Genomic DNA, 23010 nt, shown 5'->3' on the forward strand with positions numbered 1-23010 from the left:
ATTGAAGTTATTGTTTGAAAGCATTTATTAAAAAGTAGAAATTTTGGGGGGAGAATAACATTGAAAAAGTACTTTTTGCATTCCTCCAAAGGTAAGGGAAGCCAACATACACTGGCCACCAATATACAAATGATGAAATATTGAGCAAGAAGAAGTAATTACAGCCACTTGATAATTCCATGCAATTTTCAAATGTCCCTAAAAATTTTGTTATACAATTGAGATGCAAAGAAACCACATTAAGTTGATCATGGTGGCTTATGCCTATAATCCCAACTACTTGGGAGGCAGAGATTAGGAGGATTGTGGTTGAAGGCTGGCATGGGCAAAAAGTTGGCAAGATCCATCTCAATAAAAGAATCCAGACATGGTAGCACACACTTGTCATGCCAGCTATATGGAAGGCATAGATAGGAGAATTGAAGTCTGGGCTGGCCTGGTGGCTCAGGCGGGGGACATGAGAACTTACCTGCAAAACAACTAAAGCAACAAAGGGCTGGGGCACGGCTCAAGTGATAGACCTCCTGCTTAGCAAGTATGAGGTTTTGAGTTCAAACCCCAGTACTGCCAGTAACAACAAAGACAAAAGAAACTACATTTTTTAAAAAAATATATGACTGTTTTTAAATGCCCCTGGTTAAATTCCTTTTAGATGATAAAAATACTATAATTAACCTATCAAATTTCAAAAGATACTAAAGAAACAAAATACATGTAGTACACATATTCTGTAAATCTGTCTGCTGAGAGGACCCAGATCATAGATCTTAAATGTCATCCTCAAACCAAAGGAATCAGGGCTCCCATTGACATGGTTGATTGCAGACTTGGAGCAAGAGCTGGGAACAAAATGATCCTGGGACATCTTGTGGTGCCAGGAAGTAAGGAAGTGTCCAAAAAAGATGGGGCTTATTGAAAGGACATTGGAGACAACTTAAAGGAGTCCCCAGGAGCCCAGGTTGGAACAATTTGAGCAAAGAAACTAAATAAAAATGGTGCTAAGTTATAGGACTGTGTTACTCAGTAAAAGTCTAAGATAGTCAACTTAGAAAGAGACAAAGCTTATTCTGGCTCACAGTTAAGTTTTCAGTTGATGGTCATTTGACTCCATTGCTTTGGTTCTGTGATACCAGATGGTGGGAATGTATAGCAGAGCAAAACTACTCACCTCATGGCTGGGAAGCAAAAGAGAAAAAGAAGAGACTGGAGTCCACAGTCCCCTTTGAGGACACCCCCCCAAGCCCCACCATGACCTACAGACCTCTCACTAGGCCCCACCTCTTAAATGTTCTACCACCTCCCAGTAGTGTCATGCTTGGGACCAAGCCTTTACCTTATGGACTTTTGGGGAACACTTAAAACCCAAACTCTAGCAAATTCAAAGAAAAAATAAATATCCATGAGTCCAGATAGATATAAATAATTGTAGAAATCAATACTCAGAAGAAAAGGGTCAGCTCTTCCTTGTAGCAGAATTCCATTTAATAAATGTTGAAAGAATGATTATCATAGGCAAGGATCATCAATGGCTACACAGTGGTGAGAAACAGACCTTAGAATACTTTCGAAGTGTCTCCTCACAAGTTGTTTACTAGAAGACAGTAACTTTACAGTGGAGGGACTTGACAGGCACTCCTGCAGTCAAACGATCAAAGTAAGCACCACGAGTAACAAGACATTTGCGTCATGTACCTGCTGATATGATGCCCTGAGAAGGGCACAGTACCATCTCTGTATTCTTACCAAAAAGGCAGTCTCCGCTTGATTATGACATCACGTAAATCTCAAGTGGAGGACATTGAGCAAAATAACTCAAAACTGTGATAGTTGGAAGAAGTCAAGGAATCCTAGTCACAGATTTCCAAGAGACTAAAGAGACATGCTGCTCAGTGAGAAAGAGGGTATCAGGGAAACTGCTGAAATTCAAGTTAAGAGCTGTAGACTTGTTAATAGTTGTTAATTTCCTGGTTTTGATAATAGCTCCAAAATCATGTAGGATGTCAAGGTCAGGGCAAGCCAATGAAGGGGACACAGGAACTCTCTGTACTATTTTGTAACTTTTCTGTTATTCTAATATTATTTCAAAACAAAAAGTTTTCTTTTTAAAGTGTTAAATCTTCCTGCTTCCAAAGAGCACACAGAACAGAGAGTACAGTGAAATCCTTAGAGAGTTCTTTTCTCAAGCTGTGTTCTCAGTTGTCATCAAGAATGTGCCATAAGATTATTGGCAACACTGAGTGTCTGTTGTTGCTTCTTCAGTACAACATGGCTGTTGGTGACCAGATGGAGAAATGCTAAGCCAATGGTGGCCTTGAGAAGGCAGAGAGCGTTGATAAGGCAGACACACTTCCTGCATTAGCAGTGATCTTTTTTTTTTTTTCCCACTTATTTATTTATTTATTTGTTTATTTTTTTTCATCTTTCTTTTATTATTCATATGTGCATACAAGGCTTGGTTCATTTCTCCCCCCTGCCCCCACCCCCTCCCTTACCACCCGCTCCGCCCCCTCCCGCTCCCCCCCCTCAATACCCAGCAGAAACTATTTTGCCCTTATTTCTAATTTTGTTGTAGAGAGAGTATAAGCAATAATAGGAAGGAACAAGGGGTTTTGCTGGTTGAGATAAGGATAGCTATACAGGGCATTGACTCACATTGATTTCCTGTGCGTGGGTGTTACCTTCTAGGTTAATTCTTTTTGATCTAACCTTTTCTCTAGTACCTGTTCCCCTTTTCCTATTGGCCTCAGTTGCTTTAAGGTATCTGCTTTAGTTTCTCTGCGTTAAGGGCAACAAATGATTAGCAGTGATCTTTAAAAGCTGCTCAGAGTGGATGGTTGATATCACTACCAGTTGTTAGAGCAAATCAAGCACGTGCCCAGTATACATGAATGTGAAACAAACTGCACTGGATACCACACAAGTAGCTTAATGTTGGTGTGATACTCCCCATTCACACACCCCATCGTGATCTTGGCATCAGAAATACTAAGTAAGCTTGGTGTAGTCGTTTTCCTCTGGGGAATTACCCATTTGGAGTAGGGTGTAGCATTGTTTCATCCTATCATTCTGTCCACTTTCCCATACAGGGGTTTAGATGTCGTCCACTCATGACAGACCTGAGGCCCAGTCCTTCTCCTGACATGTGACTCTCTCCTGACAGTTCATTCGCTTAACCTTTTTCCTAGAAGGCTTTGGCCCACCACTGGAGCTTCCCTCTCTTAAACACCTCTCCCCATCCCCCTAAGCCACAGCCCTTTCCCTCCACCAGAGTCCACATTAGGCCCTTTGGCCTCCATGAATCTGCCCATGAGTAAACCATCATGGATTCAATCCTGCAAATATGCATTTCTTACCCCTTACACTCAATGCATGTATGTGATAGAAACAGAACCAATGGGATATGGAGAGAGATATAAGAGGAAATTTATTATGGAAATTGGCTCATGGGGTTATGGAAGCTGAGAAGGCCCATGATTCATTCTCTGGACACTGGAGACCCAGGAAAGCTTTCAGTGTACTTCACTCCCAAATCTGAAGGACTGATCCCGGGGGAAGCTGATGGTGAAACTCCCAGTTTAAGCCTGAATGTCTGAGAACCTGAAGCAGGAGGTGAGGGATGCCCCAGGTCAAGAAGAGAGAAAGAGACTTCTTTCTTCCTCTCTCTTTTTGTACTCTTCAGACCTTTGGTGAGCGGGATGATACACCCCCACTGAGAAGGTGGAAATTCTTTTTTTCCCCATTAATTTTTTATTAGGATATATTCCTTGTACAGGGGAGGATTCATTGTGACCATTCAAAACAGGCTAATATTGTACACTGGTAAGATCACCGGTACCCCCTTCCCCTCGACCCCTCCCCGCCTTGCTTAAAACTATTGCAAGAGGTTTCTCTGTTCTAGTTCATATACTTACATGGAGTCCATCAACCATATTCCCTCACCTTAATCTCCTTCATTCCCCCTCCCCCTCCCACAAGTTCTCACCCCACCACACACTGTACCTTTTTTATAGTCCTGTCTTTCATTATTAGTATCTAAGTCAATGTTCAGAGGGGTTTCTCAATGTATCCCTGCACTGAGTCTACTTTACTTTAGTCAGTTCAACCCTTCCATTACTCTCTCTTACCCCTCTGCCTCCCACCCTCTGTTTTTCAACAGCTTTCAACACATATCCTATTTCCTCTGCCTTCACAGATGTCATGTTTTACAATTTTGTTGATGCTCTGTCCTTCTCTTTTCCTTTCCCTCCTTCCCGAGTTCCATAAAAATAGTTGAGGTGGAAACACCTGCACAGACACACCCAGAAATAATGTTTTACTGGCTACCTGGCATCCCTTAGCCTAGACAAGTTGGCACTTCAAGTTAAACATCACAATGCACGTGTAAGTTACATGTAGAAGTAGGTCTATCCCTGAGATGTTTGGAGCTGTATTAAGTTACACCTGCAGTTTCATTTGTCTCTGAGTGTATCCCTAGGGCTTTTCTGTACAGTTGTCCCAGTTCTCCTTTAGATGGTTATCGCTTTGAGGACAAGGGCCAGAGGCTCCAGTGTCTGATGTGAGGATGTGCACTTGCTATGTGAGGCCCATGAAAGGACAAAATAGCAAAGCACTGCATTTGCTTGCAACTTTCTACTTTCCATATTAATTGAGAGAATTTTTTAGTCATGTTTACATACATTAAAGGCTAGTTTGAAGGGTATAGAGTTAGGGACTATTTAACTATTATAAAAACATCAAAAAAGTTTTTCCTCCCAGAAAGTGACATTGTAGTCAACAGTACTCCAAAACTTTTAAATTACTGAAAAATTTTCAGTTTAGAAGCTTAGTTTGTTTTTTGTTTCTTGGGTGTTTTGTTTTGTTTTTGGAGGTACTGGGGTTTGAACTCAAGGCCTCATGCTTACTAGGCTCTACCATTTGAGCCACTCTGCCAGCAATTTAGATGCTTTAGAAAAGAAACCAGATTAAAGATCTAATCTTGACTTCTAATTTAATCTAGAATTATACTATCTTAAATTGTTTATAAATTAATTTTTTTCATTATTCCCTTCTAAACCCAAATAATCCTAGGATGACTATTTCATTCTACTCACACTGTATTTTTTTTGAGACTCTGAAGTGTTTATGTCCTGTACTAGGTGCTAAGACACCTGATTTAAAGTCATTTGTACTAAGATAAATTAGGATGATTTCAAAGAGATATTGAACACCCATGTTCACAGCACCACTATTCACAGTAGCCATGAGGTACAAGCAACCCAAGTACCTGCCAGCAGATGAATGAATAAACAAATATGCCACATAAATACAATGGAATATTATTGTGTCCTAAAAAGGAAGGAAATTCTAACACATGCTTACAAAATGGATAAACATTGAAGACATCATGCTAAGTGGAATGAGGCAGTCACAAAAAGATCCCATATGATTCCTCTTACATGAGATACCTAGAGTAGGCAATTCGTAGAAACAGAAAGGAAAGTCGTTTCTAGAGGCTGGAGGGAGGGGAAAATAGGGAGTTATGGTTTGAGGGGTATGAGTTTCAGTTTTGCAAGATGAAGAGTTCTAGAGATGGGTTGCATGGTGGTGTGGACTGTACTTAACATTACTGAGTGCTATTTTTAGGAATGGTTAGTGTGCTAAATTTTATGTCATGTACTTGTTAAACCACAATAAGTTTTGTTTCATTTAGAAAAAGAGATGAAGGAGGCCAGGGCTATGTAAACCTGGCCTTGAATGATGACCTGGTTCTTGTTATAAGGAAGAGGTGTTGAATTTGAGGAATACCTAGGATATTCTGCATGCAACAGGATTGGAGCACACATTAGAAGGACTTAACCTTCACAGAGTTGAATAACCTCACCCATGGAGAATAAGTAAAAACAAAAAAGTGAGGGTAGAACCCAGGTTCCAGCTTCTAAGGGGAGGGTAGTAGATAAGGGAAAAGAAGCAATAGCCTCTCCCTTTGGGGAAAATACTGTTCACAGAACAACCATCTGGAGGATTTGGAAACAGGTCTTTGGTGAGTGCCACAGTGGCCATTTTGAAGTGGTAGGATGGCATCTTCCATTGCCCCCACCAGATTCCCCTCATCCACACAGGACCTCTTAACCAGTGATTCATGGACTCTTGGGATAGAGTCAGAAAATCGGTGTAAATCTAAGAAATCCAGGCAAGGGATTGGGGATTTAGCTCAGTGGTGAGGCTCTAGGTTTGGTCCCCAGCACCTGGGAAAAAAAAAAGTCTAAGCAAAATTAGGAAATGTAGTCAAAATGTATTTTTCTTCTGGGGAAGAGTCTGTGACTTTTATCAGGTTCTCAGTAGGTTCTGTGATCTGATAAAAGTTCCATGTGCCAGAGCATATGGTGTCCAGTATTTTCTACCCTGACTTCACTTGAATTACAATTTCTTTTTTGTGGGCCCATTTGTGGACCTAATCACAATTTATGCAGTATTTTATGAGAATATGTCACCCAAGTTCTGAAGTGACATGCAGACGAATCCATGTTAAATAGTGTGTTTAAGTTGTAAGCTTGTAACTTTTGCACTTTAAATTTCAATGATTAGTCAAGAGGCTAGAGCAGGACGCACAATAACAGTCAACCCAAGAGTCAAAGAGAGGTGGTCTTACTGATGTTAACACAAGCACAGCTGAGGCATCTCCAGCACCTGTCCTGAGTCCCCTTACATTGCAAATGTTACAGGAAAAATATCCTGTGTACTTGGTTTGTCCATGTCATCTTTATATATCGTAGTATCCTTATTGCTAAGCAAATTAATAGCTGTCGACATCATATAATCTGAGTCTTATTTGTAAAAAAACCAAATTTTTATATCCTTAATAGGTTTTTACATCATTACCTTTCCTTCAGATTTTAGCCTTTTTCCCACTGATCTTATGTAAAGGATGGACATTTTTCTTGTTTGAATGAGATCACTCTGACTGTATTTCTACATCCTGTAAATTTTGTAAATCCACTGAAAGAACAGATTTGAACTAAGGCACAGAAATCCACCCTCACTTTTGGAAGAGCAATTTGGGTAGTAGCGGGACTGATACTCATTCCTCTAGTCATAGAGGTAACCAGTTATATTTTATTAACACTATTGCTGATATTGTGCCTAACAGAACTGAGGCCACATTTTAGCCTTGCCTCGGAGAGTGACACGGCTGATCCGGAAGACTTGGATGTAGAAGATGACCATGAAGAAGCACCTTCAAATCAGACTGTCCGAAGACCTCAGGCCATCATCGACGATGCTGTGGCTACCTCTGGGGTGAGCACACTCAGCTCCACTGTATCCCACGATTCCCAAAGTGCTCATCGGTCACTCAATGTGCAGCTTGGCAGGATGAAAATAGAAACAAACAGGTATGTCCTAAGCAGGGGTACTTTCTTCTTTCTTACTTCTACAAAAGAGCATTCAGTTTTGGTCTACTGTGAACCTCTTGTGTATACAACATATAAACTGTGTTTTCTTTATCCTACTCATGTCAACTTGACTTAATGTATTTCTTTATGGAACAGGAGAGCTTAGCACAAAGCTTATATTTTATTATCTTTTATTGTCATTTCTGCCTTTACAAGTTCAAGTCTTCCTTAGCACCATTTCTTTGATTGCTGCTTTATCTCCATGTGCCCTGGGATTTGCAATAAGCTGAGCTGTAACCTCATAAATTATTGGAAACAAAGACTCAGAGCAGCCTGTTCCATCTGGTAGATAGCTGAAATACAGAACACAAAGTCAGTGTTCTTGAAAGCCTGGGATTTGGAATATAAAGTTCTTTCAGGATAGGAAGATCTCAGTGCTCAAGGAGACAGAACCAAGTTTGCACTTTAAAGACTTGAAAAGATGATCATTGATCACATTTATGACTATTTTATTTTTAATATGCTGTTATATATCTGCAGTTTAATTTGTCTTTGAGAATTTGGTAGTATAGGATCCCAAGAACAGGTTATTTAGTGAACAGTAAATTCTTCCTGTTCTTCACAGATGTTGGCACAGTTCAAGGTCTGAATTCATAATTTATGGCTTCCTGTGCTGGCTATGGTTGACATGTGGGGAACTGACTTTATGGCTCTGTGCCTGTGGTGAAAACTTTTTTTTTTTTTTTAGCAAATCAATAAAAGTTGTTTAAATGTTTAGAAAACTTAGTTGAAGATTCTAGTTGTTCACCAGGGTGATAAAAAAAAATCTTATTTCTGTTTATAAGTTTAGGTTTCTAAAGTAAAACTTGAATCCCAAACTTAGTTACAAAGCTCATCTTTTATTCAGAAATAAGTTTTGGTTGCATGATTTAGTAAAGCTGTGCAGTCTTATCTTCTATAATTTGCATAGAGAAATCTTTTATAAAAATGGGAATTGGCCGTCTGACTTCCATGACCCAGTCTTTTCCTATTACTTAGTGGAAGGAAAAAAACTTGAGTCTTTTCTCTTCTGAGACTTTGTTTAAGTCTTGGTGTCTCTCACTCCTCTCCTCAAGCAACAGTTCAATTTTAACACCCCATCCATTATAATAGGTGCAAACTTCAGTCACTTCTGTTTTTACTCTGTTGCCCAAGCCTGACTGGAGTTGTTTTCTGGATCCCTGATTGTTGGAGGAGAAAATTTCCCTCATTACTGTTTTGGTCCACCCCTTCCCACCCATGGCATCTGGTCAGAATTATACAGTCAGGAAAGCTACTTTGTTTACCAAAGAGCTGGTTTGTCTGGTCCTCTGGCCCTGCAACCTTTTGTCTACACACCTGGCTATGTCAACAGGACCTCCCTCTCTGAATGCAACCTACGTGTATATTCCTTTCCTTTCTCTCCTCTGCCCATTTAGTTGGCCTTCTGCTCATCACCTGGGGCTGCCTCTGTCTGCCATGTTTGTGACATCTGTGGTCCTAAGGGCTGCTCTATTGTTTTCTTCATGTTTTCACATTTCTCTTCTGAGGTTTTCTTGGCCCCTCCTAAGGTCTTGCTTTTCACATCTTCCCATCTCTGTTGAGATTAAGATCTCCCATGTTATGTTTCTTTATCACATTACTACATAGCTACATTTTCTGCAACAACCCGCACAGGTGTGTGCTTTCTTTACATACTTAGAACTGAACCTGTGAGATAGGGCTATTAGCCTCCTTTTTCATTTTTCAGTCATTATCTCTCACAGTTCCTCCATTGCCCTCAGACAAGTGAGATAAGGTGCAACATTTGCTTCACACATAATTTGAAGAAAGAATGACTGGTTTAGTACAAGCACTGAGCAAGTAAAGTCAGGGACTGGGTCCTATCTGTATTGGTCTTATACATTTTCAGTTGAATATTATTTGCAATATAAAATTATAATATATATATTATATATATATATATTATATATATATATATATTATATATATATATATATATATTATATATATATATATAATATATATATATATATTATATATATATATATATATATATTATATATATATATATATATATTATATATATATAACATGCTGGGGATGTAACTCAGGGGTAGGCAGCTTGCCTGGCATGTGTGAAGCTCTGGGTTCAAATCTCCCCCAAGAAGTATATATATTCCAAAATTAATCTAGAGAAAAAATCTAGAGAAAATGTGTGTGTGTTTAGGTTATAGCTCTCATGTTAACAGTCTTAAGTTTATAATATTTAGGATGATCATTGATAAAGGTAAATCAGGCTTATCCAGCCCTTGGTTAATAGATCATCAATAATTGTAAATGACAAGAAGTAAGAAAATAGCTTTAGACATGTCTTACTTCTACTAACTAAATGCATAATAAAATTCACTTCACACAGGAGATGTGGGAACAGTAGTAAAATTTAGAAGGCACTGTCTGATTATCTAACTTCCCTGTCCTACAATTCTAGGATTCCCACCAGCCTACCTCACTAGCTTCTGCTCACTTGACTTAACACCAGCATCATGGTACTTCCTTGTTTCTGGAACAGAGAGGCAGACAGCTGCCTTCATTACACAGTATTTCCCGACTAACTGAACACAAAGTAAAACTAAAACTGATGGACTGATACATACTCAGGATAGTTTTAAAAGCTGGACTTGGACGTGGGGCAAATAACATGGACTCACAATCCTGTGCTTCCGGTGTGAAGTTCTGGCTTTTTAAAGATTAAAAAAAAAAAAAGGTACTATCTAGCCTAGATAAACGTATGTGAAATTCTAGAAAATATCTCTGTGTTCTTTGAGAAAACAATAGGGATATCTATCACTTTTTTCCATACATGAAAATTAGCAAGGTAGACAAAAATATATACACCAAAGCAAAAAATTGCCAATTTGAAAATTCATACAGACCTTGCTGTCCACTCTGAGAATGTCATTCATGTTGGAATAGACAGAAAGTCTCCCTCTAGCCCTCCGCTTCCTCCTTTTGCTCTCAGTTCATGTTGCTTAACCTACATAATTGTGCACCGTCTCTACTCTGCAGGTATCTTTGCTTTACCTGTCTTCCACAACCCACCTATCTGTCTGCCTTTCATTGTGATTTACCTTCACTGTCTGCTCTACTATAATCCCTCCTCCTTCCTAAGGGCTTATCTTTACGTGCTGTGGAATGAGATGGAGTCTGGGACTCAGAACAAAAATCCCTACAGAGCCCTGGAGAAATTCTTTTCTATGGTCTGAGCCTGTAGCAGGGCCCAGAACAGCCCCTACCAAAGGCCAAGCACGGTGTGAGGCACTTTACCTACACTGTCTCATTTAACCCTCACTGTGAGGCTTTCCAGAAATTTTCCTTTTCCTTTTTACAAATGAGAAAACAGAAACCCGGAGTCACTGAGCAATCATTTGTCTAAGTTAACTCAGGAAGCGCTTGGCTGAACCAGGCCATAAGCCCAGGCCTATCTCAGCTGCATCGTGCTGCCTTCAAAGCTTGTCAACTAAAGCAGAACAAACTTTTGGATGGAACGTGGTCCTGAGTTAAGTCTATCAATAGTCAGAAGAGAAAACAACGTTGTCAAGAGCTCTAGAGTAGCACTAATTTGTCTTAATGATCTTACTAATAATTATGTATTTTAAACTATATTTTAAACTCTGAATCCAACTTACTTAAAGATATTTTTATAAAAAATAGAGCATCTCCTCTTATAACTTGGAGCGTTTTCCTCAAGAGACAGTGTTGGACTTGGCAAGTAGGTTAGGAGTTGGTTCTCAGTTGCAAAGTGAACCTTCTATGGAAGCACCATGTTCTGAGTACCATAGCTCTCTCTTGTTTCTTTGGCAACTGCATTGAGTGCCAACCAGGAACTGAACATACCAGGACAAAGCTATTCTTTTACCCACTTCACTAGCCCCACTCTCCTTCCCAGAAGGAAGAAGAACAACAGTAGTAACAACTACCATTGCCACAACAGCCATTAACATTTATTGAGCAGTTGTCACACACCAGGTATTCTTGGCAATCTCTCCTAGACCTACTTCTCAAATTGTCATAGCTTAAGAAAAGTAATTACGTTTCTGCTTTGCATAGATTATGATATTATCCCAGTTTGCTAACTTTTCTGATGAGGGCCATACCTGTAAAATATTTGTCTATTAATATCCCATATTTGTATTTTTGGCATTTATGGTCATTAAAAAAATCAGTCGAACAGTATCTCTGAAGATTTTGGCAGACCATCTGCAACAGAGGTTTTGGATCTTCCCTGGAAGCACAGAGTCTTCTAAAATTTTGCAACTGGAATGGGAGGTTTAAGGGGGGGCGGTGTCTGTGAACCAAGCTGGGAGCTTGTAAGACATGCAGAGTTCCCTGACCTCATCCCAGAGCTCCTGGATCGGAATCTTTATTTGTGTAAAACCTCAGGAGTGTCTGTGCCCACTATGGCTTGAGAAGCCCATGTCTAAATCACTCTGTTGCTTCTACCTTTGATCAACCAATGTAATTTCCTCCTGTAGATTACTGGAAGAATTGGTTCGGAAAGAGAAGGAATTACAAGCACTCCTTCATCAAGCTATTGAAGAAAAAGACCAAGAAATTAGACACCTGAAGCTTAAGTCCGAACCAATAGGTAAACAGCAGGAAATTTTGAAGTAATCCTGTTCAATCAAGACTTTCTCAAAAAGCTAAGAAGAGCAAGGTGCCCCTGGCTCACACCTGTAATCCTAGCAACTCAGGAGGCAGAGATCAGGAGGATTGAGGTTCAAAGCCAGCCCAGGCAAATAGTTCGTGAGACCCTATCTCGAAAAAACTGTTCACAAAAATAGGGGTGGTGGAGTGGCTCAAGGTGAAGGTCCTGAGTTCAAGCCCCAGTACCACAAAAAAAAAAAAAAAAAAAGCTGAGAAGGCCAAGGGGAAGTTTTATGTCATAGCTTAACCAGCATCTATCTCTTGCATCACAATGACAAGCAGAATTAAAAAAAAAATCCAATTCTTAAGTGTAACAAACTGTAATTTCTTATAAGTGTATGTATGATTCATAGTTAGCTTTTCTGAGATCATATATATTACTGAGGTAAATAGGACTTTCCCCTGATTTAGTGTTTATTTCTTTTTAAGGATTTCACAGTGAGATTACTAGAATAAAATAATACTATTTTTGTTATTGTGCATTTATATTCAGTATATTCTAGCTTTTTTCTGCTTTAACTTGAACAGACAAGTAAAATAAGGATATACAAATAAGTCATGGGTTAAAACTTCAAAAAAACATATGAGAAGCTGAGGGTGAAAGGTAACCTTTAGAGAATTTGCTTAGCTGATTTAGAAGAAAATATAATTCATAGTTATTTGTCCAGATGTCCATCTCTTTCATATTAATACAAATAGTGGAAAAAGAGATTATTATATTGTTAAACTTTTCTGCTAATTGTGTTCATGGGGGGTTTTTTGTCATGAAAAATACAAGGCTTAATTTTGGTGCATGAGGTTTATTTCAAAAAACTATGCAATTGATATGAAAGCATACACTGGGAATACCAACTCACTATTGCCTCTGATTCCCTGTTTACTGCCAGATTAACTAGCCTGAGTTTTCTTATCCTATCACTTTTACTGCCAATCTCAACTGTTTCTAAAACTATTCTCTGATTGAGAAAAGTCTTTTAGAGTATCAATAAATGTCTGTGGACTATGAGAATCTCAGCTGATCTTTGTTAGGTGAAGCTAAGTATATCCCCCCTCCCACTCAAATTTGGTTCTAGATATTCCCGGGTTGCCTGTGTGCCACCCGAATTCTCCTGGCACAGCCACTGAGGATTCTGAACTCACCAGCTGGCTGAGAGAAAATGGAGCTGATGAAGACACTATAAGTCGGGTAAGGAAAACCATCTGCGGGACCCATACTCCTTTACTCTGTTTCATAATATTGCATGCCTGCTATGAACCAGGCCCTCTTCTAGGCCCAGGGGCACCCTGATGAGCAAGTCCGAGCCAGCCCTGCCCTTCTGAGGCTTATAGACTAATGTAGGCTGATGATACTCAGATAATTTCACAGATTAAAAAAATAGAATTAGGGCTGGGTGTAGTGGTGTATACCTGTAATCCCAGCTATTCAGGAAGGATCATGAGCGGTCCGAGGCTAGCCTTGGGCAAAAGTGTGAGACTCTATCTGAAAAAAAAAGAGGCAAAAGGGCGAGGGGCATGGCTCAAGTGCTTGTCTAGCTAGCACAAGGCCCTGAACTTAATCTCCAGTACTGCCAAAAATTATACGTATTATAAATACTATATATACTGTATGTTATATAGAGTATATATGTATATATAATTATACACTGGTGAATTTTATGAGGAACGTTTGCAGGAGTTACAAGAGAGGGGGATGGGGAGGTTGTCCAGGAAGGTGATACATGAGTCTACAGGAATATGTAGAAATAAACTAGGCCAAGTGGATGCATGTTTTTTTGACGAGGGCCAGATAAGAAGATCATCTGGACCTGGGGGTACAGGATGGGAAAGGCATGGAGGCAGCAAAAGCTTTGTTGTCCACAATCTCTAAGGAAGTTGGAAATTAGGAAGAGTAAGGAAAAAATCAAGACATAACTAAAACAGAAAAGTTCTTCTATTACTGTTTTATTTTGTTGTTTTTTTTTTTTTTTTTTATTCTGTATAGGATGTTGAACTTAGGCATTCTACCACTTGAGCCAGGCCCCAGCCCTTTTTGCTTTGGTTATTTTTGAGATGGGTTTTGCTTTCTGTCCAGACAAATTTAAACCACAATCCTCCTGTTTGTGCTTAGCGGGATGAAAGGTGCACACCACAGCTCCCAACCATTGGTTGAGTTGGGGGGAATCTCACAAACGTTTTGCCCAGGCTGGCCTAGAACCATGATCCTTTCCATCTCTGCCTCACCAGTAGCTAGAATAAAAGGCCACTTTCTTTTGTTGTTAAAATTTTAATTCTCTTCCAGCATTATTAGACTCCTTGGGCAATGGCTATTGCTACTTAATAAAATAGATTTAGTAGGTAAATTTATGTCAGAAATGTTTTCTGTACAAGCCATATTATGTCTAATTATAATCTAACTCCTCTCTGATCATTATACATTTTTATAATGAGCATGAATAGCACTGTTTTTTAAGATTACACACATATATAAACACACACATTAAGCGGTGATATTATTTGGCAAAAATGACCTCTTTTCTTCTTTTTGCTTTTTGGAGACAGTGTCTTTGCTATATAGCTTAGGCCAGTCTCAAACTTATTAGTCTCCTGCCTCAGCCTCCCAAGTGTGGGGTTCCCAGCCATGCATCACTGTAACTGTCTAGAAAGGACTTCTGAAAATGTTATCTTGATTTCAGTTTATTTTTGTACTCAAGAACAATTAAAAATTAAGATGTTTTTCCTTGACTTTGATAATCTATTGGATCATTAAATAAAATTTAGAGTCGCCTAAGAATTTTGTTCTTAACAATTACGTGACAGGAGCTGTCACATGGTAAACCATGTGAAGGTATTATTAGGAGGAGGCAGAGGAGGAGTCTGTCTTGCATGACATATCTTTATGACAAAGCAGAAGTACGAGGTAGTAGGCACTAAATAAACCTTACCTTCAGCGTGTACAGTAGGGCACAAAGTGACTATTTGTCACCTTCGGAAAAACAAGAATATTGACCAATTTAAGAACATTAAAAACAAATATTAAACAATAGATATCAACCAATAACCATAGGAAGGGTGGAAATTCAACAGTGAATTTTATTTAAAAATATTTGAAGTTTAAACTCAGGACTCTGATTTTGCAGTGAATTACAGGCAAGTCTCTTTGGTCAGCTGTGAAAAAGTAAGCTCAGAGATTAAATATAAGCAGGAATTAACTTCCCAAGAACATTTTTTATGAACTAGGGAAAAAACAAAGGTATGAACTACCAAACTTATTCTTTTTTTATCCTGGTATGTGTTTTGAACTCAGGATCTTGTACCTACTAGGCAGGAGCTCTAACACTTGAGCCATGGCCCTAGCCCAAACTTCTTCAATACAAACATTTGTTTATGAGCCACAGATGTAATTACAAGGGGGTCTTATCTGTTCCTTAGAAGCCTATCCAGAAATTCGGTGTCACATGTATTGGAAAGTCATCTGAACGCACTTCTTTGTCATTATTTTGTAACAAGAAGGCCTTTTTCTAATTATTCTAGAAGATTATGTTTAGTGGATTTCCTTTTATATTCATTTTTAATTATCACCACTGTCTGTGTTATGGATGGGTTTCTTTCATTAACTGCACATGAAATATCTTACTTCTGTGTACATATTGCTTTCTCTGCAGTTTTTGGCTGAGGATTACACACTGGTGGATGTTCTCTACTACGTTACACGTGATGATTTAAAATGTCTGAGAATAAGGTACCACTTTTCTTTCCGATAAGTTATGATGGCTGAGAGTGGGAAGACTGGGCTCCTGCCCTGCTGAGTCTCTTTAACTAGCTTCCCAGTCCAGTAAGAGCATTCTGGTTTTTAGCTGCTCCAAGTAAACTGAGTTAGTTGGACCTGGCTATTTTGGGGTGCTCTACTCACTAGTATTTCTATGCAAGTGAAATACTGGAAACATTTTCTTGACTAATGTGTAGGCTAGGTCCATGCTGATACTCTAAGATTGCTGTCAGCATGTGCTCTAACATAGCTCATGAGAATCTCATACTTTTTGGAAATGTTGAGTGAGGTGTTGACTTGCCATCCAAAACCCTGGTATAACCTGATACCAATTTCTTGCTATAGTGTTCTCTAATTTACACTCACCTCTCTATAATGACACATTCCAAAAATGTTGACAATCTAAAATGGTATTCTGGGACCTGGCAACTTATGGGAGTGAAAAAGAAAGGAATGGGGGACTGATGAGAAAATATATACAAAGAAGGATACACAATGACTGGTAAGACTTCAGGAGCTTCAGGGTCTAACCAAAGCAGCTGGTAGCTAAGAAGTCACTGCTATATTTATTTCCAGGGCAGTGTTTCAAAGGAAAAGACTGTTCTTCACCTTGTTCTTGTGTCTTTATACAGGGGAGGAATGCTGTGTACACTGTGGAAAGCCATCATTGACTTTCGAGACAAACACACTTGACTGTCACTCAATTTAATCTTCGACAGAGATTCTGAAAATGAATACAGAACTAAACTTTGTGAGGGAGGGAGAATCAGAGGGAGAGGAGGAGGAAGCTGCACTTTAGATCCAGTATTTGTTTACTCAAATACACTGAAATTTCCTAACTGCTTCTATTTCTACAGTTCTCAAGGACTCTTCGCGAGGACTTTCAAAAATAACCCTAATTAGAACTGTAATGGGAAGGATATTTTCATCTACACATTTTTATGGAGACATTTTTTAACTCAGCAGCTATTGTACTTTAGCCAAATGTTTATTTCACACAAAAGGGATATAACATTTCATGTGATTGTGTACCACTGGAACAAAACCAAAATGTGACCACACCATAGGATTAGGTGTATTTGTAACAAGCCCTAAGAAGCTGAGTAGAGATGCAATCAATCATTGTATAAAGTCTATGTTTTTTTAAGTGTGTAGAATCTGAGAGTAATGGTTTTTACTATCTGTCTTAATTGTGATATTGACTGTATTTTGTAACTTAAGTTTCTGGCCCATTGTGCATTGTTCAAGGTGTTTATGTACTACTGAGTTGTACCAGTTGCCATGCCTGGATCATAGTAACGTTAGCTTGTTCTAAAGCTATCCACTGTGTTATATTTACTCTAAAAAGTAAAAAGACCAAAAAAAAAAGTAAAATGATTTCTGATACACTGTTTTGATAAATTCTGAAGAATTCTTATTTTGTGCTGATGAGTTAGATAAAGGACTATGTTGAATTTCTGGTTGTTTCTTCAACTATTGACATTAAGTAGAATCTGTCTTCTATTGAAGTAGTCGAAGAGCAACATATTCAAAGTGTTCATGGAGCAAGAGAGGGGTAAAAAAGAGAGAAGAAAATGAGAATAAAGAGAGTCAGTGTGTTTTTCTCAAGGTCTTGAGTTATCTTGAGGGACTATTATGTAACCTCAGAGGTCTGCAAAGAACTTCCTCGTGGACAGTACTGTGTTTTTATCTCCTCAAGGCAGTTCTCATGTTTGGGGGAAATATTCTCATTTTGAGCTGAATATTGCATTTTTTATGAGTCTGCTCATCTTAATAGGGTGAAGTCTGAAGTCCTAGATGGGTGGATGAAATAAACATTCTTCCATACATAGGAAGCTGTTTATTACACAGTGTGGAAACAACATATAACCATTCATGTAGCGTGACTTGATCCATATATAACAATCTTTGATAAAACAAATGCCATCTTTCCTTCTATGTGAAAATTAAGGTATAATCTATTTTGTATTGCATTATAGTATGCAGAATATTCTCATAAATGTTTTCATTTGACATTTACAACAACATAGCTGCATCTTTCTTTTTTTACACCATATCATGAAGCATACTTGCTTCTCACATCCTATGGAAATTTTGAAGGAAGTAAAGTGTAAATTCAGTGATAATATCATTTGACTTATACTGAAATACAGGGTGTCCTCTTTATTAAGACACAGTTTATTTCACTAATTCCAGTGTTAAGTACTTCTAGCCTGTATGTGCATAGAATCCAGCTACCCATTTTTAAGCAACTCTTCAATGCTACAGTCTGTCCTTGGGATCTTCCTCCTACTTTTTCTGTGGGTAGAGGTTCCTCTATGCCTACATGGGTTACAGTACATTCCCAGGTTGGCATCATTAGGCTTTTGTCAATACTTTGTGTGTTGGACACAGAAGAAGATATGGATTAATGTTGCACTGGGAAGGCCATTAGATCAACAGAAGACAGGGACTGTCAATCCAGATTCCTGTTACAATTACTTGGATGCTTGTTAAAGCCATTAATACCATCCAGGTTGGTCCTATAGCTCAATGGTAGAGCACTTGCCTAGCATTTACGGGGCCCTGGGTTCAATCTCCAGTACCACAAAAAAGAGAGAGAGAGAGAGAGAGAGAGATACTGAAAACTCAGGAAAACTTTTTTATTTGTCTGGGGTAGGGCCCAGACACCCCGTTTTGGTGGTGGTTCAGGAGTTTGAACTCAGGGCCTCTTGCTTGCTAGGCAGGCACTCTACCACTTGAGCCAGGCCCTCAGCCCCCAGATACCCTTTAAAAAAAACTCCACCAGGCCAGGCATGGTAATTCTAGCTACTTGAGAGGCTGAGATTGGGAGGATCACAGTTTGAGGCCAGCCTGGTCAAAGAGTTCAAGAGACCCCATCTCAACCAATGGCTGGGCACAGTATGGCATGCATCTGTCATTCCAGCTGTGCAGGAAGCATAAATAGGAGGTTCCAGGTGTATGCCAGCCTGGGCATAAAGGGAGACTCTACTTAAAAATAACCAAGGCCAAAAATGGCTGGGAGCATGGCTCAAGTGGTAGAATTCTTGAGTAGTAAACTTGAGACCCTGAGCTCAACCCTCAGTACTGCCAACAAACAAAAAAAAGCTCCACCAGTGACTTCATACAATCCAATCCCATTTCCTTATTTCAGGTAACCCCTGAAGGGCAATGGAGAACCCCCCCACCTCCTACACACACACCTACACACACCACACACACACACACACACACACACACACACACACACACACAGAGGTGGTAAAACCAGATGGTTACATTTACGGGTCATCACAGTATAAACCCTGCAAACAAGCCTGGAGCAGAACTATCAGTTAACTTGTGACCGTGGAAAAATTAATTAGCATCTCTGAGTCTCAGTACCCTCCTCTGTAGAATGGAGGAAATGATGTACCTTCCTCAGAGGGCTGAGATAAGATTCAAACAAGACCTCACAGGTGGGTGCCGGTGCCAAGTACAGCACTTAGCATACAGGAAGGGCTTGGTGCTGCTGCCTGCTGTTGAGATGGCTTTTCCTTCATTCCAGAGCATTTTTTATGTACTTTCTGGGTAGTACATAGTGTGGTGCATGAACAAGACATGGTTCTTTCCCCTCAAGTTCATTGTCAGAGGTGGAATCAAGACAAAGTGGTATAGTAAGTGCAGTTGCATCCAGCTGCCAGGGGGTAATCGAGAAAACCTTTCCTGAGAAGCCAGGGTCCAGAGCAGAGCCTGGGAAGTTGGTTTCGAACAGAATGGCAGAAGTACTGGGAGAGAAACAAAACAGGAATTTGCTGGGAGCAGTAGATCCAATGTTTCCTTTTAACTACGTTTTGGTCTCTTTCTCCAAATTCTGTCCTTGCATACTTTGTTTCACTCACTCCTAGGCCACCATGATAAGGAATCATTGTTTACCCATTTGAATGCCTACTGTGTGTGAGATGCTATAACAGCACAAAATGCATGAGATGCCCACCGACTTCAGAATGCAATGAACACGCATTATGTCATCAAGGATATTTGCAATCTGTGCACAAATACAATAATTGATGGTTTCAGACTTTATGGAAACCCTGTAGAGAAATAAAAGACTCAAGTTCCTGCCACCAAAACTGTACCTCAGATTGAAGACACAATTTTGCACTAAATCTGACCTCATCTTATGTTAAAGGGTGGACAGGTGTTGAGTCCAGTAACCCCAGGTGAGGTTCGGAGGACAGGTTAGCTGGGGGCCAGGGCAGGTGAAAGAGACTTCATGGAGGAGGAACACCTTAACATGGAGCCTTGAAGAGAAGGCATTATTAAATAAGGTGGGTCCAGGGAATCACTGCGGGTAGAGCTCCAAGAACAAAGGCTAAATAGAGGGGATTTTAAAAGCATTCTGGAGAAAGTGAACAACTACATTGGCTGGAAATGTTAGAGAGGCAAAAGGTAAAAAATGAGGTAGGGGAGAGCTCAGGAGCCAATTCAGGAGTGAGGATGGGAAGGGAGTGGGAGAAATACTTAATTATATGGAAAATAGGGAATCTATTAAAGGTTTTTGAACAAGGAAGGGGTGTGTGTACGTGCTTGTGAATTACAAGATTAATCTGGTGACATTGTGTAAGGTGAATTAGGAGGAACTGAGTTGGACAGAGAAGCTTGGAGGATGTCTCAGATGTGAATGAAGGTCCAGCAGGAGTCAGAGGAGTAGGAAACCAGAGGGTGGCACAAATTACCTGGAAAGGTTTGGGGTCTATGGATAGTGATGACAAGGGGAAGAAAAGCATAGATGTTGAGCCTATGTAAGTAAGAGAAGAATTCAAAAGTAGGACTTGGTGGGGATGTCATTTGGGGATATGTTGAATCCATGGCAGGGCATCATGACAGAACTGCTCACAGATCACTGAAAGCATACTAGAGGAAGTTAGGACTGAGATCAAGAGTATACATTCTGGATTTGGGAGTCACCTAGATGAAATTAACAGTAAAGGAAGGCTGTGAGAGACCAGCAAACTTAAAAAAAGCTGTGGCCTAACATCTGAGGAATATGAAGATCTCAGGAAGGAGTGGGAGGGAGGAGGAATCTAAATAAACAAAGGGGACAAAAAGACTGGTCATGAAGAATCAGAAAAGCCAGGTCAGCAGTGGGTGAGCAAGTGGACAGCCACTCAGGATCACATCTATAGAATGTCTAGGGGAATGACAGATTGAAAATGCTAAGTAACTTGATTTTGTGATCTGGAAAGTTTTTATAGCTAAGTAAGAAAAACTAGTTTTGTTTTGTTTTTTTAAAAAGACAATACCACAGGAGTCCACACTTTTATTACTTTTGGTGGACAAAACGTATGACAATAGATTTGGGGGTGGGGGTAGGAATGTCAAGGGAAGAAGCTGTGGGAACCAGAGTCCTCAATGTGTTAGTCAGGGAGAGGCATGGAGGGAGAAGAGGCTGAGGTTTCAAAGAGGGCAGGAGGTGAGCAGGCGGTGTCAGGAGGTCCAGCTCCTCCCCTGGGAAGGGGAGCCATGAAGACTTGCAGAGGTTTTTGAGATAGATGAGGGAGCTCGAGGCAGATGGCTTCTGTGTTCCAAGTACAACTTGAAGTACAATGTGTTGGTGTTTGACATTTGACAGATGCCGTTCATTCTCTGCATTGTCATCAACAACCCCACCTGCTGCAGACACCACATTAAGTTTAGAACAAATAGTCTATCTGTGGCCTAAGTGCAAGATTTTGGTATGCTCCTTACTTCATTTATTTTTCTGTAACTTGAGACAAACTGAAACATAAGTAATCAAAAGAGAGTATGAATAAGCATACACCAAACCAAATGAGATCAAACAAACATCAATTAAGTCTTGACTTTTTTTGTCATTGTTCAAAAAACTCACTGGTTCACTTGAGAGAGGTGGTTAATCAGAAAGTTAAAAACAAACCACCTTCGTTTTCCAAGGGTCTGCCAAAAAGTTCAAATCTAAATTTAGCTAAGAAAATCTTTTTGATGTTCAAAGTAAAGCATCTTAAACTCTGATGGTTTGTAGCATAGTAAAAAAATGACTTCGCTGAGGTCCAATTCCAGGGCTATAAGTACCTCTGCCCACTTGTGCTCTATTTTTATTGATTGCAAGTCTAGTAAGACTAATTTGAATATGATCTAGGGATATCACTTAACAGTGATCAGTTTGCCTCTTCCACTGCAGAGACGGTACCATAGGAAAAATCCACAATCACAGACCAAAGCAGAAGTGTCTCTTGGTCAAAACCTCTACCTATTCACCCAGAAAACCAGTAAACAAAATAAAAACAATGCATGCCTGCATTCAGAGTGGCAGCTTTTGCATATAAAGATAGAATTGTCACCCTGACAAGAAATTCAACCCTTGTGACACATTCTTCGCTAGCTCGAAAGAGTTTTCAGCTATTGAGAGCTTGTCATCCAAGGAAGGCGGGGGAGTGCATTTCTGGTAACCTGGCAGAACTAGTCGCTGCTGGACTTTTGTTCCTTATGCTTCCATTATGTACGTTACTTATTTTCTTTTTCTCAGTATTTTGTTTTTTATCATTTATTTGCCTGTTAATGTTTCTTTTTCTTTTCTTTTAAAAAAATGTTGCCTTTTTTTTTTTCTGGTCTTCCTGAGCAAGCCAGCGGTCACATGGTAGTTTACTAATTGGAAAACAAGAATAAGAAAAACCACATACGTGGGCAAAAGTTTCACTAACTTGTGAGCCCCGAGGCTCATGCAGGCCTAGTGCAAAGACAGGGTGGCTAGCAATGGCTACTTAAAGTGCAGGTGGAGATCGGCTCCCAGAGCCGCATCCAGCCCTGTACTTGGCTCCCCACGTGGCATCGGGTTCTTGGGCGCTGTCACCACGAACTCCACTTCCCGCGAAGCCGACACTGACCGGGCAGCTCCAGAATAAAGAGGGAACCGTCCCGAGCTCTCGGCGCACGTGGGCTCATCCACCGACTGTCCCGGGTCCCAGGCTCTAGGCGGAGCCACCACGCCAGGCTGTGGCCCCGCAGACCTCCCGCCGCGGACAGCGACGGCCGGAAGCTGCGGGCCGGGCTGCGGCGCTCCGAGCGGCTGCCACGCCGCACCTGCCCGCCAGAGGGCGCGCCGGGCCCTGCCCACTGCCGCCGGCCGGCGCTCGTTGTCCCCGCCCCCCGCCCGCCCTTGACGGCGCTCAC

General features: G+C 40.2%; 1 protein-coding gene across 4 annotated transcripts in view; it reads left to right on the forward strand.

Annotated features, from left to right (window-relative positions):
• Positions 1–16834, forward strand: part of Map3k5 (mitogen-activated protein kinase kinase kinase 5) — a 205106-nt gene extending 188272 nt beyond the window's left edge. For all 4 annotated transcript variants that reach the window (XM_074073740.1, XM_074073720.1, XM_020180404.2 and 1 more), the window contains 5 exons: positions 7127–7370; positions 11924–12036; positions 13169–13281; positions 15737–15813; positions 16473–16834. In XM_074073740.1, the coding sequence (XP_073929841.1) occupies positions 7127–7370; positions 11924–12036; positions 13169–13281; positions 15737–15813; positions 16473–16533 (608 nt within the window). In that variant the 3' untranslated portion in view covers positions 16534–16834. The remainder of the gene's footprint in view (positions 1–7126; positions 7371–11923; positions 12037–13168; positions 13282–15736; positions 15814–16472) is intronic.
• The last annotated feature ends 6176 nt before the right edge of the window (positions 16835–23010 follow it).

This window comes from Castor canadensis, chromosome 1, assembly GCF_047511655.1.
Source record: "Castor canadensis chromosome 1, mCasCan1.hap1v2, whole genome shotgun sequence".
In the NCBI taxonomy this organism is placed as follows: Eukaryota; Metazoa; Chordata; class Mammalia; order Rodentia; family Castoridae; genus Castor; species Castor canadensis.